The sequence below is a fragment of the Centroberyx gerrardi genome, chromosome 24, assembly GCF_048128805.1.
Source record: "Centroberyx gerrardi isolate f3 chromosome 24, fCenGer3.hap1.cur.20231027, whole genome shotgun sequence".
Taxonomy (NCBI): Eukaryota; Metazoa; Chordata; class Actinopteri; order Beryciformes; family Berycidae; genus Centroberyx; species Centroberyx gerrardi.
The window spans coordinates 8,701,204-8,718,495 of NC_136020.1; the positions used below are offsets into that span (position 1 = coordinate 8,701,204).

General features: G+C 42.7%; 3 protein-coding genes across 4 annotated transcripts in view; 2 read left to right on the forward strand and 1 right to left on the reverse strand.

Annotated features, from left to right (window-relative positions):
- Positions 1–843: 843 nt before the first annotated feature.
- The window catches only part of dram1 (DNA-damage regulated autophagy modulator 1), a 66,745-nt gene continuing 50,296 nt past the window's right edge, over positions 844–17,292 (forward strand). Inside the window, exons 1-7 of one of the 2 annotated variants that reach the window (XR_011784873.2) lie at positions 844–1,118; positions 1,651–1,718; positions 1,971–2,113; positions 2,256–2,433; positions 2,710–2,768; positions 2,857–2,949; positions 3,044–3,184. Coding sequence is in view for 1 of the 2 variants with exons in the window: in XM_071905605.2 (XP_071761706.1) it covers positions 988–1,118; positions 1,651–1,718; positions 1,971–2,113; positions 2,256–2,433; positions 2,710–2,768; positions 2,857–2,949; positions 3,044–3,088 (717 nt within the window). In the remaining variant the exon portion in view is untranslated. Of the gene's footprint in view, positions 1,119–1,650; positions 1,719–1,970; positions 2,114–2,255; positions 2,434–2,709; positions 2,769–2,856; positions 2,950–3,043; positions 4,168–17,292 lie in introns of those variants that run through there. The other variant, XM_071905605.2, reaches the window with a different exon arrangement.
- On the reverse strand, positions 4,165–7,098 carry washc3 (WASH complex subunit 3). The gene is made up of 7 exons (XM_071905685.2): positions 6,910–7,098; positions 6,555–6,653; positions 6,340–6,405; positions 6,119–6,253; positions 5,712–5,828; positions 5,554–5,618; positions 4,165–5,420 (listed from the first exon to the last, which is right to left on the reverse strand). Exons 1-7 carry the CDS (start codon positions 6,958–6,960, stop codon positions 5,321–5,323), a joined length of 633 nt encoding a protein of 210 aa, XP_071761786.1. The 5' UTR covers positions 6,961–7,098; the 3' UTR covers positions 4,165–5,320.
- LOC139916755 (uncharacterized) lies at positions 7,308–16,713 on the forward strand. Its single transcript, XM_078282239.1, has 16 exons — positions 7,308–7,338; positions 7,782–7,981; positions 8,144–8,248; positions 8,352–8,447; positions 8,541–8,651; positions 8,760–8,883; positions 8,996–11,029; positions 11,372–11,545; positions 12,086–12,288; positions 12,395–12,496; positions 12,618–12,713; positions 12,805–12,915; positions 13,234–13,351; positions 13,476–14,286; positions 14,400–14,458; positions 14,571–16,713. Exons 1-16 carry the CDS (start codon positions 7,308–7,310, stop codon positions 16,115–16,117), a joined length of 5,922 nt encoding a protein of 1,973 aa, XP_078138365.1. The 3' UTR covers positions 16,118–16,713.

The following is a 17,292-nucleotide window of genomic DNA, read 5'->3' on the forward strand; positions in this document are numbered from 1 at the left end:
TGCTGCATCGGCAGAATGATGAGGAACATTTATGCATCAGGGATGTAATCAACATAAATTCATTAAAAACAAAAATGCGCGACAACTAAATAGTTAAACACAAAATGAAAATATAAACATGCAGCAATACGCTACTAACTAGAATGCCAGACAAAAAAATATAACAATAAAATGCAACACTTTTAATATCGGGTATGGAAAAAATATCCAACCTCCCTTTTCGTAATTTGTCGGGGCTTTCATGCTCGTTTTATATATTTTGATTACGATATTTTCGACTGTACTTGAGGGCGGCATCTGTCTTCTCCTGTGCTTGTCTGGAAAGTTTATGCTTCAGGCTGTCTACGTGTACTTCATAGGCAAATAACTGGGTTTAGGAGAGGTAAAAGTACACACCACACGACAAAGCAACTGATATATAGCCTATAAATATAGGCCTATATATATATATATATATATTTTTTTTTTTTTAAGAAAGAAGGAACTAGATATGATATTCCTATCATACTTTTTCAGCAAAACTTAAAAAATGTAATGCGGGTAGCCTACCGAAGTCATAAACTTGCTATTGAGTGCCACTGACAATTTAAGTCTATATAGGACTATCATAGGATTACAGTGATTTTTTGTTGAATTAAAGAAAGAAAGAAAGAAAGAAAGAACGACAGAAAGAAAGAAAGAAAAGAAAGATTTGATGTAAAGAGAATGATCATATAACGGGTGGTTTTATTTGCATGTGAAGGCCCACAGGGAGAGGTTAATTTGAGGAAGAGGTTACAGTAAGCTTACATCGCCTTTTGGCTGAGAGACCAAGTTCATTCTTGTTCACACAACCATGTGACTGACGGTAACAGTAGAGTTACAGCAGACACCACATTGTTCCTGGATCAGCTTTTAAATATGAAGTGAATGTTGTATGACTTTTCCTTCAGTCAGCCTCACATGTAACCGAATTGATCTGGGAGCGGCGCGTGAAACCCGTCTGAAATGTTTTGGTTCATGCAGGGACTTTGCTTTTTACCAGCGTTTCTGGTCATCTGGTCCTCCAGCACCTTCATCGTTTCTTACTTAATTGCGCTTTTTAGAAAGGATGTCGATATAATCTTCCCATACATAAGGTAAGAACTGTTGATTGTATTTGATTGTTATAGCCTACTTTTTTAAAGAAAGGGCAAGAAAGTCAGTCAACTTTTTAACGCTGAATATGTCAAATATGAAAGGTATGCTGTGAAAATTAATATGTCGTTGCTTTATTTTGATGAAATGATTTTGAAAACCAGGAGAAAAGGCGAAGAGTTTAGTAACAAAGACACCAAGTCAAGTTTCGTTTTCCTCAGCTTTCACTTGGCTAGTGCCCAAGTCCAGCTGCACATCAAACCTCATGTAGCCTAACTTATTTTAGCTTTCTCAAAGCACAGCCAACAATATGTGCCTGTGGTTTTCGCTTCTCCCTTTTAAATGAGACATTTATCTAAACCCACAGAGATTTTAAGATCCCTATCAGGCTAACTGCAGACGGTTGGACAAAGTTTCAGCCCACACAGATATTCATGCCACTGTATCAAACTATGAGGAAACCAGCAGAATGCTGTTCTATCAACAAATGTCTTTCACCTTATGCAAATTCAAATGTAGCTTTTCCCTTTGAAGTGATACAGGTGCAAACCCCCCAGAGAGCTGCATCTTTGGCTTGATGACGTTCGTCTCTGCATGCGCAGGTATTTTCACAAGCAGAAAAAAAAAAAAGAAAAAGAAAGAAAAAAAGTTGTGTTATATCCGGTGCTTAGCTCATCATGTCTTAGGCAACCCGCTGGGCTTTCCCAAGGGAGGAACCAAGGCTCCAGAGAATTTAGTCCCACTTCTCTCTTTCACAAAATGAAAGCATAAACTCAGGATGATGCATCAATTTCTGGTAAAAGACTCACACCTTCACAGCTTTGAGGTTAATGTGTGTGTTGAATCCTCCACAGGAATAGCCACCATGTACGCCAGATACAAGTTTGTGGAGAAGCTGAGTGAGGAGACGCGCGTTGTGCGGCCCTGTCTGAATAAAGCTGCTCTCTGGCTGGGGATGCTGTCCTGTTTGGGCATGTGCATTGTTGCTACTTTCCAGGTATGTTTGTGTATGTGTGTCTGAATCACATTTGGAAGCAATTTGTCCTGACTTATGCATGAAAATAGGACACAGCTTGGAGAGGTTTTGCACCATGCTGACAGACATATTTTCCCTCCTGCATCATTTTTGTTGATTTCAGGAAACAACGGTGACATCGGTTCATGATGCGGGAGCGCTGCTGTTCTTTATCTCTGGCGTTTCATACTCAGTCATCCAGTCTATTATATCATATCGGGCCTATCCATATGGATCCTCCCTGGCAGTCTGTCACACCCGTACGGTTATCGCCACCATCGCCTGCTTGGCAGTTTTCCCCAGTATCCTTTTCACATCCAGATAAAAGCTTGGTTTGGTTTTATAATGCTGGAATGGAAGGTCAACATGCATGGTAAACATTTAACCAGGAACTTTGTTTTATGATTCCAATACTGTGTTACCTATTGGGTATCATAGGCTTTCAAGGCATGATCATCACCATCATGATCATGTGTCTTTATTAGATGTGTATTACATGTGTATTTATTACAATAAATACACATAATACTCTATTCCTTGCATATGTGAAGTGCCATTTGCCTTAATTGTTCATTCAGCTGTCATCTGTGCATTCTTCGTGAAGCAGGCCACGCTGCACAGAGACAAAGAAGACGAGGTAGGCTGCAGTTTACGCCTCTCAACATGTTGTATGGGTCAGTTTGCATCAACAGAGACTGACAGCAGCGTCTGTTTCCCTCCTCCAGGACTACGTCTTCCATCTGGCCAGCGCCGTGAGCGAGTGGATCGTCGCCTTCAGCTTCGTCTGCTTCTTCCTCACGTACATCGACGAGTTCAAAGTGAGTGTCACAACGTAGGGCTCGGTCACAGAATGATACTCCGCTTTGTCCTGGAACAGATTCTTACTTCTCTCCCTTTTTTATTTCCCCACAGCTGTTTACCCTACGGATGAAAACAGAGTTTATGGAGTATTCTTGACCAATCTGCAGTTTTGTCAGCGAAACATTGCATATCAGTATTCTCAGTTTTTTTAAAATGTGCTTTTTATTTACTTTATGCTCAGGCATTTTTTTTGTATCCGAACATACATCTTACTCTGCAGGGCTTTTTATACGATTATGTGTTTTGTATTGTGACACTGTCACACCTGACTGAATTTAGTAGAATATGTAGGCTACTTCTCGCATTATTTATGAAATCAGTATCATTGGCTGTCTGTGTCAGCTTATGTTAAGAGAAAAAACTGACCGTGGCCTCTATCTTTATACTGTTTATACAATCACAAATCATTTTAACTTATAACAACATTACTTATTGCCGTCTGTGTTCAGTCAAACTCGGCTCTTTGCACTTTGCTCGTGACTGTTGCCACACAAACACCACACATCCTGTCTGACCTATGGCCGCTAATAAGAGAAGTTAATCACACTGCAAACACATGAACGCTGCACATGTGATTAAATGAGAATACCTAAATGCAAGAGTTGTCATATCGCTCATCTGGCACATGGAGGTCCGATCCGCGTCGATGAGCATGAAAGACTTTGTGACAGACCTGAGAACCAAGACTGTCATCTGGGGTGTCACACTGATATATAGGTGCTTTGATGATTAAAAAAAAACACAAAACTGTATGAAATATTACTTCAAATGAGGTAATTATTCAAATGATGTCAGTTCTTTACTTGTACCATCAACCCTAGTGTCACACTTTATTCTCTTTGGAGCAGATTAGGGAGTAAAATCACATGTCTGGATATGGGAATTGCTTACTAATACAGATTGAACCGTCCCACAGCATCAGAATAATGCATTTTAAAGATAAAATCGGTTTTCGGTGGTTTTCCTTACATAAATCAGTACTGTATAACTGGACAGAAGGCCGGTCACCTGAACACAGATTATTAACTTTTTCACTACAGATAATATCTACAAGGGAATTATTCGTATTTTTTTTATTCAGTTTGTTTGTATTGGTATTGTTTTGCGTATGACAGAATGTATAGATTATTATGGTGCACTGCTGAGCTGAAAAATAAAGGGACACATTTTTGTAAGCAAAATGTATGAATGTTTTATTACAGGCAGAACTCACAGATTCAAATATGCTTGCTTTTCGTAAACAAAGTGCTTTCCAGTCTTCTAAACACTCCAGTAGACTACTTCACAGTCAATATAGTGTAGTACCCATTCATCTGTTTCATTTTTTAACACTAAACCTTTCTTGGCACTGCTTCTCTACTTCACTATTTCTCTATTTTGGGCATTTAGTCACAAGATTTGATTAATACAAAGACAAGGAAGTGGATTCGCACTTCACAACCAATGCAATCAACAGCAAAAAAATTTTGCAATTTACACTTTTCTTGCAAATAGTGGTGATTATCCGTAGATTTATCCCTCAGTGCAAGTTTGTTAATTCAAAAGCAACATTTTAAGTGTGTAATAAACCGTCACACTGAGATGTTATTTTGACCAAAATAAAATGAGAGATCTGAAAGTCCAGTTGAAAAGAAGGAGACATGTCTATGCAATAGTTATAATGTTAGCTGTGGTCGTGTGAATTTAGTATTCATTCTCTCAAAGCATTGCAACGTACATGTTGGACATTCACACAAAGTACCAAACATACACACATATTCCTCTATAACCTGTAGCAAATGCAGACAGAACTGCCACACCAATGAGTGAATAAGACAATCTCTTTTGAAGGCATTAGACTGTGAAAGTAGTGCGATTGCCGATAGACACACACACACACACGCGATGCAAGAAGACCAATAGCTACTACATTGTTAGTCTTTATACAAAAGCTACTTGATAACTGCCACATGTTTTGCGGATTACTGCTTACATAATCAACGGGACATTCCCCCCCGTTTCTGACAAACTAACCATTTGTCAAAAACGCCAATGATGTATCAAAATCGAAGAGGTCACTGACTGACCAATAGCAGACCATTTCAGCTCTTTTCGCACTGAAATTTCATTCAAACTCGAAACTGGATTGCAAGTATTTCCCTGCATTAGGCACCTACATCCGCACTGAGATGGGTCTTTGAGCTGAGCGTCCACTTCATCACTAGTGCTGCTGGTCAGGCACACGGCCGCCGCCTCCTCCGCTGTCCCAGCACGGGCCGGTCAGAAGCACAGATGGCGATGGGCGGCCCGTGCAGGAAGCTTTGTGGCGATGAGGACAGAGGAGATGGGTCAGTCGCTGAAAGACGATTCGCTGCCGGAGCTGTCGCCATCACCGTCTTGATCCTCTGAGCGGCTCTTCGCTCCGTCGGGCACAGGAGCGTCCGGTGTGCTGTGAGGGAATAATTACTGGTCGGTTTAATCAAACACTGGATATATCTACATGACATGAACGCAGCAGGTTTACTATGTGATCACCAGTAAAGGATTGATGTGTGTGACTGTGTGGGATGTAAAACACTCACTCAAGCAAATTAGGATTCAAGCCCTCCATGACCATTTTGTTCTTTATCGCCATAACTGGGACCCCCTGTGACAGAAGGAACATATGTTGGGACACAGTGGAACACACAGACTTTTTTCCCCTCCCATAGTATATAAGTAGGTGTTAGGGTTAACTCACCACTTGCACCATCTTCAGGTACCGGGCATAGCGTGGGTCCTTGGCCACGGTCATGACATTCTCTGCCGCTGCCTCTGCTTTCTGCTCTGGAGCGGCTTCTGGTACGTTCGGAGAGGTCTGCAACAGAGGAAACACCATTCTATGCCAGGAAGTGATGTTATTGTCTGACTCTAAATGGACACGGCTCTGCCTATGGCAGACATCTGAAGAAGACGTAGGGTCGAAAGGTTGTGAAATAAGTTGAATAAATATGTGGGAGCATAGGAAGCAGTGTGTGCCAGTCTCCTTTTTCATGATTCTTTGTAGGCTACTAAAAACATTTATTGAAATGTGCCTATGTCTCTCCTTGTTCCTTGTGTCGCTGTATGGCAGTATATGATTATCTGTGTGTGTATTTGTGTCTGTACCTGTGGGGGTGGCAGTGACCCCGCTGACGGACCATCTGTTTGGCTTTGACTGGCCGTCGGTCCATTGGCCTCAGCAGTTTGTCGCTGGCTGACTCCCTCTACTGTGACATCCTCCAGTCCCGGGATAGAGGACAGCTGCACAGAGCATGAGATTAGTCAATATATGATGAGCGTACAGTGGCATAAAGAGCAGATATGACCGGAGAAGCTGAGGAACCCACCTTTGCTTCCAAAATGCTTAGGGTAGTTTCAATCTGTTGTATCCTAAGAGATATGTTTGCAAGTTTCTGCGGGATGTAAGTTTGACAGGACAGCATGTTAACTGCACTGTATCAAATTAGCAGTTTGTCTGTAACCTAACCAAGAGGCCAAGAAACAAGGAGACACAAGTAAAGACTATCTTGAGTAAAGAAATCACAACCTGGCCAATACATACCTCTTCACAGACGGTGGAAAAGCGGTTGAGGAACCGCACTGTGTGTACAACGAACTGATTGAGATAGGCAACGACTCTTCTCTGTTGTATAGCTGGGACCTGAAGGAGATACAAAAATGCAGAGTGAGTTACGGTGGTAAGAGTAGAGAGGGAACTGTCGACAATGATAATAACGGTCATGTTGCTAATGGTAATGAAAGTGTAGTCGGCTTGTTTGATTACGACAGGATAATGGAGCTTGGGTTTCACTCGACCTGCTAAACTAAATGATTAAATCAGAAAGCAGCAGTTCTGGCTATTGCTGTCTGCGTCTTCTCATTTCCTCGCTCCGTAGCTAACGTTACAAGGCACTAACCTTGGTAAGATCAACTCCAGACCCCACTATTGGCAGCCCGTCCTCGTCCATGTTCGGTTTTTGAGACACTCTACAGATTAGAGTGCAGGTTTAGTGTTTAAAAGCAAGTTTTTTCGTGGCAAAAAAGACAGAAAGCGCTGCAGAAAAAATATATTATTCTGTGAAATGTTTCATGTGACTAGACTGTGGCGTGACATCACCAAACTGCTGGACACTTCCGCGTGTGTGAGCCAACGAAATTTGTCGGTTGAACTTTTATTTTGAAAGCCGGACTTCCTGTCTGGGGTTTATTTCCACAATAACAACATCCGGTATTGTCTCGAACGGCTGATTTGCCTTACACGTAAAACTATCTAAAGATGCACAGCAATTAATATGAATGTGAATTAATGTGAACGATGGATATTAATGGCGAGCTAGGGGTTACAGGTGAGTTGAACTGACTTATAGTGAAGTAGCAGTAAAGGTGCATAGTGTATTTAACAAAGACACCAATTACTCCATGTTCGTAACCGAACACTGAATGAAATATTGCAGAAAACAATGTCTTATCAATCAATATCATCTACATGTACAACTACATTTTGTCCAGTTTGGCTGTATGTTGAAAGATATCTCTAAACATTTTCTGAAGCCTCTATGTGACATGTATTTTTTGCAGTATCAGTGCAGTTACTCTGTAGAGTGCTTAGAGCTGTTAATTACTACAAGAAAGTCTCGTGAATGCCATGAATGCAGTGCATAGGCCCACTGTTTATCAGTAGATTAAAAATGTTAAAATATTCTCCAAGTTCCCATTACATCCAATCAAAGTTGAACATAAAGCATGATGAGATTTTAGAAATTGTTTTCTCCTCTGTGTTTCACTGTAGAACCTCTTCCCTTGTCTGCACTGCGACTCCTGGTATCCCCGGTTCAGCTGTTATCTGCCGCAGTGTGGAAAATAACACAGAACGGGGATGTCATTGACTACAGGAAACTGGAAGAGTTTGTTACATCTGTGACAGAAACTGTCCCGGAGCTGCTCAGTTGCAACCTGAAAACTCAACTGATCGTGGGTTTGAGAGCCAAGGCAAGAGAAAGATGACTAGAGTGGCATTATACACACATTTATCTCAAACCTCAAAATATAAAATGTTTTTATGGAACACATGTCCAGCATACCTGTTTATAGTGGCTTACAGGTTCAGTCTCTACCACTCAGAACTCACAATAGTCAACATTTTTGTTTCAGCTGGTTCTGGAGATGTGTCGCACAGAGCAGACGATGGACCATCAGACCATCCAGACACACTTAGATAGGATCCGGGTCACATCACTGCCTCCTAGAGAACCAGAGGTAAGTCTGTCAGTGCAGGACTGCGTGTGAAGGAATTGAACTGTTCTACAGAGTGTGACTGTGTCTTTGTGTTCCCATTTAAAATTATTGTTTTTTTTCCCAGTCGTGTGAAGCAGAGCTGGAGGCATCTGTATCAAATTTTCTTGCACTGGTCCAAACCCTTCTGGCAGACCCGGTCGAGAGGGAACACTTCTTCCAGGTAGTCATACATGTTTATAGCTATTGTAGAAATAGAAATTGTCTTAAGAAATAATCTGTCAAGCAGTGATCCTACTTCTTTCTTTTCCCTAAGGAAGTATTTCCTGTGGAGTACGGCCCTAAGTATGATTCTGCATTGCGAGAACTGATGTGGGAATTTTTGTCAAGGCTTGCACAGCTTCTCCCAGTCCCAGATCTCAAACAGGTACAACATGCAGAGGCTTGTTGTTAGACCACCCGCTATCTTTGCTCTGCCCGGTGATAACAGCATAGGACACACTAGTAAACATTGACTGTTGTTGCTTTTTTGCAGACTGCTTGTTGGCTCAGTGCTGCTCCTGCAGTTCTAGATGAGTGTGTTAAATCTTCCTATCACACTAAACAGTGGGACATTCTTCTGAAACATCATCAAAATCTTGGACATCTGAGCACTAATGGTAAGCCACTTCTCCATAAACTGAGAGCACGTCTTTATGAGCATCAGTCATCAGTCTTAATCACATGATTGTATTTAATTTTCTTCACTCTGCAAATCTTCTCGTTTGTCAGGAACTCGATCCACTTCCTTTGGTGACCACATCTTCTCTTCTCTGTCTCGGGGTGCGGGGAAGACTTCAACAAACACGGACAGTCAGTCAGAGTTCCTGAATGACTCAGTGTTTTATGCTCAGGAATTGGAAACAGAACCTATTGTTATGACGGGCTTTGCACAGGTAGACCCGGTGACTAGTATGTACACCAGTGAAGGTATAGAGCTGAGAATGGAGCGCAGGACAGAGATGAAGGAGACTGAGAACAGCGCATCTGTGGAAGCTGTCTGTGGAGAAATGGGGGTAGTTTGTGAGAGGTTGGACTCAGTGGATGGAGCGGCTCAGATTGTTTTTCAAGAGGTAAAGTATAATCAAAGTGTAAAAACTGAATATGAAGAGTCACTGATAAATGTGAAGAATACTGACATGCATTTGATCAAGAACAAAAGCTTACCGGAAGCACAGCAGGTCAAAGAGAATGGGACTGAGGCAAGTGATGAGGTGAAGGATGAATCTGTTCCTATTTCCAAATCCAATTTAGGTGGGGCAGTGGAACCTGCTCCTCTTGTTTTTGCCTGTTCTCAGATTTCATTTGGTCACGGAGAGGAGCTAGGCCTTCGCAAGCATGTGAAAGAGCAACACTCTGAGGAGTACAACGGGCTACGAACCACAGAAAATAGCAAAACAGAGCTAAAGACTGTCCAAACACCATGCTCCAAAACATGCCCAGTGTGTGGTAAAACCTTCTCCCGCGCTTCAGACATGAGAAGGCATCAGAAATCCCACACCGGGGTGCGACCTTACAAATGCCTTCAGTGTGGAAAGACGTTCGTTCACTCCTATGAGTTGAAAAGGCACCAGCGAAAATGTGCAAGACCTTTCCAGTACTACAAGAGAAAGGGATGTGATCAGTCAGAGGATCTGAAGGCGAACTGTAGTGTGGTACAACCTACAGAGGCATCACCATCTGTGAATGAGAGTGGAAATGGATTAAACCTACAAACAAACATGGAAGGGAGTATAGAAGATGGTTGTGGCGTAGACGGCCTGCACAAATGCCTTAAGTGCAACATGTCTTTCAGTGAGTCGTCTTTGTTGAGGCAGCATGAGTTGACTCACTCAGACTATGACCCTCTCCGCTGCAACCACTGTTTGAAGACATATCAGGACACTGCGGCCTTTATCCAACACATGCACATCCACAACCAAGAGCAGCTATTCCCTTGCTCAGTCTGCAAGATGAACTTCACGCAGTTGGTCTGCCTGAGACAACACTATTTGAAAAGTCACAAGAAGGAAGGGTCTTTTCTTTGCTCCCAGTGTCCAAAGGGTTTCTCGACGTTATCCAACCTGATCAAACACCAAAAGACTCATACTGGGGAACGCCCCTACCAGTGCTCTCACTGTCCCAAAACATTCACACAGTTGACAATGCTAACCAGGCATGAAAGAATTCATAGTGGTGAAAGGCCATTTCTTTGCCCGGAGTGTGGGAAGGGCTTTTTGTGCTCTGGGGGACTGTCCAAACACCTCCACTGCCACTCAGAGGAGAGACCCTTCTCCTGTCCCCAGTGTGACAAAACCTTCAAAGCCGATCAGTTCTTGAAGAGTCACCTTAAGACTCACACAGAGGATCGGCCCTTCTGTTGTTCCTTCTGTGGTAAAAGATTTGCCATGTCCCAATATCTGACCAGACACAATCGCATTCATACAGGCAAGAGGCCATATCTGTGCTCCGAGTGTGGCAAAAGTTTCTTAACATCAGGTGAAGTGACGAAACACCAGAGGTACCACACCGGGGAGCGGCCTTTCAAATGCGCCCAGTGTGGGAAAACGTTCACTCAGTCCTGTAAGCTCACGGAGCACATGCGGGTACACACAGGAGAACGACCCTACGGGTGCATACTGTGTGGAAAACATTTCACAAACACCGTCGGGCTGAGGAGACACATGCGCACACACACTGGAGAGAAGCCATTTGTCTGCTCAATCTGTGGAAAGTTCTTTAAAGCAAAGTATCTTCTGCAGGCACATGAGAAAAGTCATACTTTGAGCTGATAGGGTTTTGTTGTCTATTTTGTGCATATTTTCTATTGTGATTTGCCATGTAAATTAACAAGCACTGTATATTATATATTAAAAATAAAAATTCCTGAGATAAATAAGCAAATAACTGTATTAATACAATAATAATTAATACAAGATTGGTGAGTCTAGCGCCTCTTATTTGAATGGAAGTGGTAACGTTACTCTGTTATTTTTTTTAAAATTGTTATTTTATATTTTTTAGTATTTGCCAAAAATAGACTTCATACATTTGTAAGGTTCACGTGTCTGGTGAGGAAAGTCGGAGGAGGTGAGTTTGGTTGGATTTTGCGTCACATCTCAGTTTGAGACTTTTATTTTGAAAAGAGGAAGCGCAGAAGAAGAGTTGAGGAAACGGGTGCTTGCGTTCAAACAGCGCATGTTAGCCACCAAGTCAAACAACATAATTTTACATTTATTTTTCGCCGTCACAGGAGTCATATTGCAGTAATGGAGGGTCGTGTGTCAGTTGAAAAAATAAATGGTATGTATGTGGATAATGTGTTCCAGCGCTTATGTTAAGCAGTTTGTGATTGTGTTAGCCAGACAGTTAGTGGGACCCGTCTATTTAATGGAAATGGTAAACACATCTGTTAAACTTGTGTTGTTCCCTCTGGAGTTTGATCACCCAAATACACATTACCTCTAGAATTAATGTCTTGTTCAACTTCACGAAGATATGTAAACTAGCAGTAGATATCTGGCTGCAATTTAAAATCTCCTATGAAGTCTTTGCTCCAGCAATTATACTAGTTCATTTGATTATGGCTAGCCTGCTTATAGAACATATAAATCAGAGAGATTTTCTGTACCATTATCCCGGGTTAGCATATTGATAGCTAGATGTTATATCTTCATTGTGAGCAAACTGGTTTACAGAAGGTAAATTAAGTTGGTTCAAGTTAAACTCAGGAGTGTTGCTGTGGAGTTGGTAGTGAAGCTGCTGGAAGTGCTTTCTGAAAGTGTTCAGTGCTGCCCTCCAACCACCATCTCTCACATTACATATTTACTCTAAATCTTTCAGATCCAGGCCTCCCCCTTTCATCTCTGCGCCTCCTGGTGCCCCCATTACGGCTACTGTCTGCTGCAATGTGGCAGGTGGCGAAGCAGAAAGATGTGATGAATTATGAGAAGCTTCAGGACTTTGTGTTTATGGTGACAGAGGCAGTACCTGGACTGATAAACCACAGACAGAGAGCCCAGCTCATTCTGGGTCTAAGAGCAAGGGTGAGCAGCACTTACAGTTTGTTAATGCGAGTGATAATTATAGTCACACACAAGTATGTTAACTTTGCTATATTTATTTTGCAGTGACTAGATTTTTGTGTTTCAGCTGATTCTGGAGTTATGCAAAGGCTCAAGTCGAGGCTCTGTTGATCCTCAAGTAATCCAGACCTACCTGGATAGACTCCCAATAACCTCTGCAAGCACAGATGTAAGCACAACGCAGGGATATCTGTTTGAAACCAAATAAAAACAAACATGCATGCACACTCTTCAAAGTGATAATGATGTGATACTTCCCCATTTAATGACATCAATGCAATCTTTGGCAGTACAGGGATGCAGAGGTGGAAACAACAGAATCTACTTTCATCGCGCTTGTTCAAAGCCTGTTGAAAGATCCAACTGAGAGAGCTTACTTCTTCCAGGTTAGACAGATTTAATTAGACAGATACTCTTAATAAGCAGTGCTATATAAAATGGTAAGTGGCCATTTTATTAATGATAGCTGTCTTACAGGAGGTGTTCCCAGTGGAATATGGGCCAAGATACGATGCTGCTCTGCATATATTATTGTGGGAGCTGCTCTCCAAACTGGAAAAGCTGTTTCCAGTACCAGACCTTAAACAGGTATTCATTCTGAATCTACACCTGTTCATCTTGTGAGACCATCCAGGTGTCTCAAGTTGTTTTGCCTTTGCAACACGAAGCAAAACGTCTACCATGTTACCAAAAATTGGAAATTGTGTTGTTTAATATTTAACATTCTCCTCTGGGTGCACCTCACTAGTGTTCTTGGTGTGTTTTTCCTTCTACCTGCTCTGTCCCTTTATACTGTATGTAATGTCCGGTTGTCCTTGTGTCAGTATGTCTATGTGCTAATGTTACAGACAAATTAGTGTATTTGTATTGAACATGTTGAGTGAAATTATTCTGTTGTGATTCTAGACTGCAGTGTGGCTGGGCTCGGCTCCTTCAGTGTTGGAGGAATGTGTCCAGTCCACACCTGAAGAGCTGAGCTTAATCTACCAGCACCATAAGAGTTCAGGCCTCTTGAAACTGCCATGTAAGTGTCCTAAGGTGTTAGGTCATTTTTGCTGCCAGAATGCCATATAAATATAGTGTTGCCATTTTTTTCCAAGCAACTGGATCTTTATGACTTCTTGTTATTTTTTTGTTTGTTTTGATAGATGGCCCCTCATCCACCATCGGTAGCTGCATCATGTCCGCTTTATCTATCCCTCCCTCCCAAAAAACAACTACTTCTGTTGGACTGGAATCGATGCATAACTATGCTAACATACTAAACCCCATTGCTTTTGTTGGAGCAGACCAGTATAGCGTAGTGACTGTGTACACTGAAGTGGAAGTGGAAGTTGGAGCATCTGAGGTGGGTGAAGAAATAGTTGAGTCAACTGAGGAGGTACAAGTCCAAACAGATTTCTATGAAGCGGAGATAGTGGCTGTAAGTGAAGATACCACTGGTGGTGGAGACGTGGAATCGGTGAGCTCAAAGACAGACGAAACAAGTGAAACTGTGGATATTGCTAAAGCACTGGAAACTTTGACAAAGACTTTTGCATTAAGGAAGGAGGCCCTTGATCAAGATGTACCGACAGGCAAGCTTAATGATTCAAATACTGAGTCTCTGAACGATGAGATGGAGACAGAAAGTGCAACGGACGAAGGAAGAACGCTTGAAGCAAGTGACCAAATTGACGAGCAAACAGAAAACAGAAAAGTAGATTTGCAACCTGGAGGCACAGAGAGGAATACCAGCTCTGAATGTTACGCAGAATTGAAGGACGAAGATGAATCCTGTTGTGTCAGCCAAGAGATGGCAGATGCCTCCTGTGAAGTTCCTGTCTCTCAAGCACAACAGTCTACCTCCTCAGCTAGTGTGCGCAGATCTTCTCGTCTACAAATGAAGACTTCACCAAGTTGGCAGGAGACATGTAAATTCAAGAACTCATCGAAAGAAAATAATGGAGAACCAAAAATGTACAAAAAGCAGTTATATTTTAATTGTATAATCCCTCCATCTTTCATAATAATTGAAAAATTTGATATATACAATACATAATGTACCATACATTTTGTTTTTATTTCACCAGGAACAAAGCTGATGTATCAATTGCTCCATCTGTGATAGCAATCAAAGGAATCGACACAGGTAACCAAAAAGGCCTTGAAATTATGTTGACATACAAAGAAAGGTATCTTGAAAATCTATCTTTTGCTGTCTACATTTTACTCGCTCTTTATTTTTATTTTATTTTTTGTAGATGAATCTGGGGAGATGACCTCTATCATCTTTACCTGCCCACAGTGTCCCTTCCATGACTCGGATGAAAATAGCCCCCCTCACATCCACATGCAAAGTGTTCGCACAGAAGAGTACAGGACTCTCATGGCCGCAAAGCAAGAAGGAGCTGAATTTACGCCATCTCCCTGCAGCACCGATCAAATATTTACATCAATTAAGCTTTTCCCTAAAGGAAACACTGAGCAGAACAGAGTAGAAGAGCCTGATAGTCAAAGCATCAAAGAAAACACTGTCAATGTCTCTCAATCCCAAGGAAAGCGGAAGGCCCTCACATGTGAAACGTGCGGGAAGACGTTTACCCGGACGTCAGACGTGCGGAGACACCAGCTCACTCACACTGGGGAAAGACCGTTCCACTGCTCGCAGTGTGATCGCACCTTCCAGCACTCGTGGGATCTGGCCAAGCATGAGAATAAACACCACGGGGCGGCCATCTCCTTCTCCTGTCAGCTGTGCGGGAACTCCTTCACCAACCTCCGCGCTTTAACTGTCCACCACAAGAAGGCTCACTCCGGAGAGAGCCAGCTCCCTCAGATCTGCTCCATCTGCAGCCAGAGTTTCCCCTCTTCCTCCGAGCTGCTCGATCACAGGAAGTCCCATGGATCCAGCCAGCGCTACATCTGTCAGCAGTGTGACGAAGGCTTTGACTCCCTGCTTGCACGCTCCCAGCACCGGCAGACCCATCAGGTCAAGCGTCAGTTTAAGTGCCCACATTGCGACAAGACGTACACTCGCAGGTCTGATGTGAAGAGACACCTAACCACCCACACGGGGGAGCGTCCTTACCAATGCAACCAGTGCAGCAAACGTTTCTCCCTCCGCTTCATGCTTATGAAGCACCTCCACGTTCACACCGGCGAGCGGCCCTTCCAGTGCTCCCACTGCCCGAAGCGGTTCACTCTGGTGTCCATCCTGGCCAGACACGAGAGGATGCACACAGGGGAGAAGCCTTTCCTCTGCTCCCAGTGTGGCAAGGGCTTTCTGTCCCAGGGAGAGCTCTCGAAGCACCACAGGTCCCACGTGGACGACAGGCCCTATTCTTGCACTCAGTGTGACAAGCGCTTCAAGAGCAAGAAAACCCAGCAGGAACATATTTTCTCCCACACCGGCGCCCGCCCATACCCGTGCACCTACTGCGGGAAGGGCTTCACCAAACCGTACGCGCTGACCAGACACAACCTCATTCACACAGGAGAAAGGCCGTTCCCTTGTGGCCACTGTGAGAAGACATTCCTCACCCTCAGCGAGGCTCAGCTGCATCAGCGTATTCACACGGGGGAAAGGCCCTATCCCTGCACCATGTGCGAGCTCAAATTCAAGAGCTCCTCGGAGCTGGCGCGACACAAGCGCAGCCATTTAGGGATGAAGCCACTGAAACCATACTGTGAGCAGTGTATGAAAACGTTCACCTCCAAGGCCAAACTGAGGAAACACATGGAGACGCACAGAGAGGAGGGAGAAGCAGCCCAATCTTTGGACTCTGAAATGCCCGAAGAATCCAAATAACTGAATACGCATTAGTAACTCCATCGCAATGGCTAAATGGTGGAACTGTGAAAAAGAATGTATATTCTTGCAGGCAACTTAAATTTTCATGTTTATCTTTCAAGTTAAACTGATGAACAGAAATTGGAACATTGTTATACAGTTCAGGAACAGGGATACTTGTCCACAACACCATGTCTCAACAGCATTTTATATGCGTCATGATAGCACTGTAGTCACATGCCGTCACATGTTGCCCTGTGGGGAGACCATATATGGGCAAGGACAGTTCTTTGTTACTGTTTCAACGTTTAGAGTAAATTACTCTCAAGACTGTCAGACATTTTGCATTCTTAAATCTGAATCATGTTGACTGAAATCGTTCGTGTTGTAGGCTATAAATGCAGCTTTATAATTTATCCCATGTATCTGCTTTGCCTTGAACTTTGGAAATGGGAAACTTCTTGAAAGCAAACTACAGATGAACATTATTGCACATTAAATAGTCCTTTTACTCATAGTAACTGCCTGTTTCTTTCTCAGTGTTGTCATTAAAATACTATACATTCTATTAAAATTGTATTTTCAAGGAGCTGCAGTGGATGCTCTGTTGAAATCTCAAGGTGCATGTGTCTGCTGATGTATTTCCTCCTGTTCTGCCCAGAGTGCACATAAAACTCAATGACTCAGTGAGCTGTTGTTTATAGACCAAAGATTCATTATAAACATCATAAACATAACCTCATTTCCTCTACTGCGGATTACCAACTGTCTATGGTAAAACCCTCTCTGTCCTCATCCTGCTCACTGTCATATACCGGGGAACAAGGTGCTGTAATTAGCCTGTCTAATATGGCAAACATTTGAGAAATAGAAATTTGAGCTATTGTGGTCAATCACTTCTCATTTATCTATTTTAAGCCAGGGAAAATATGATGTGCTGCTGTTTCTGTGCCCCAAACAATAGGAATTTAATAATTATTGTAGAGTGGAAAGCCTTGTGTGAAAGAGTGTGAGACCAGACTGCAGTTCTGTAGAGCCTTCCTGTTCCCCAGCCAATCTACAGAGGTATTCCCCTCTCTGTCATCATGTGGCTATTATGGTTGTCCTTTTAAAACGAGGTCCTTATTTCACGAGTGCATTTAATTAACTGAGAGGCTTTAATTAGCCCTGACTGGGTGGGGGTTGATGGGAGG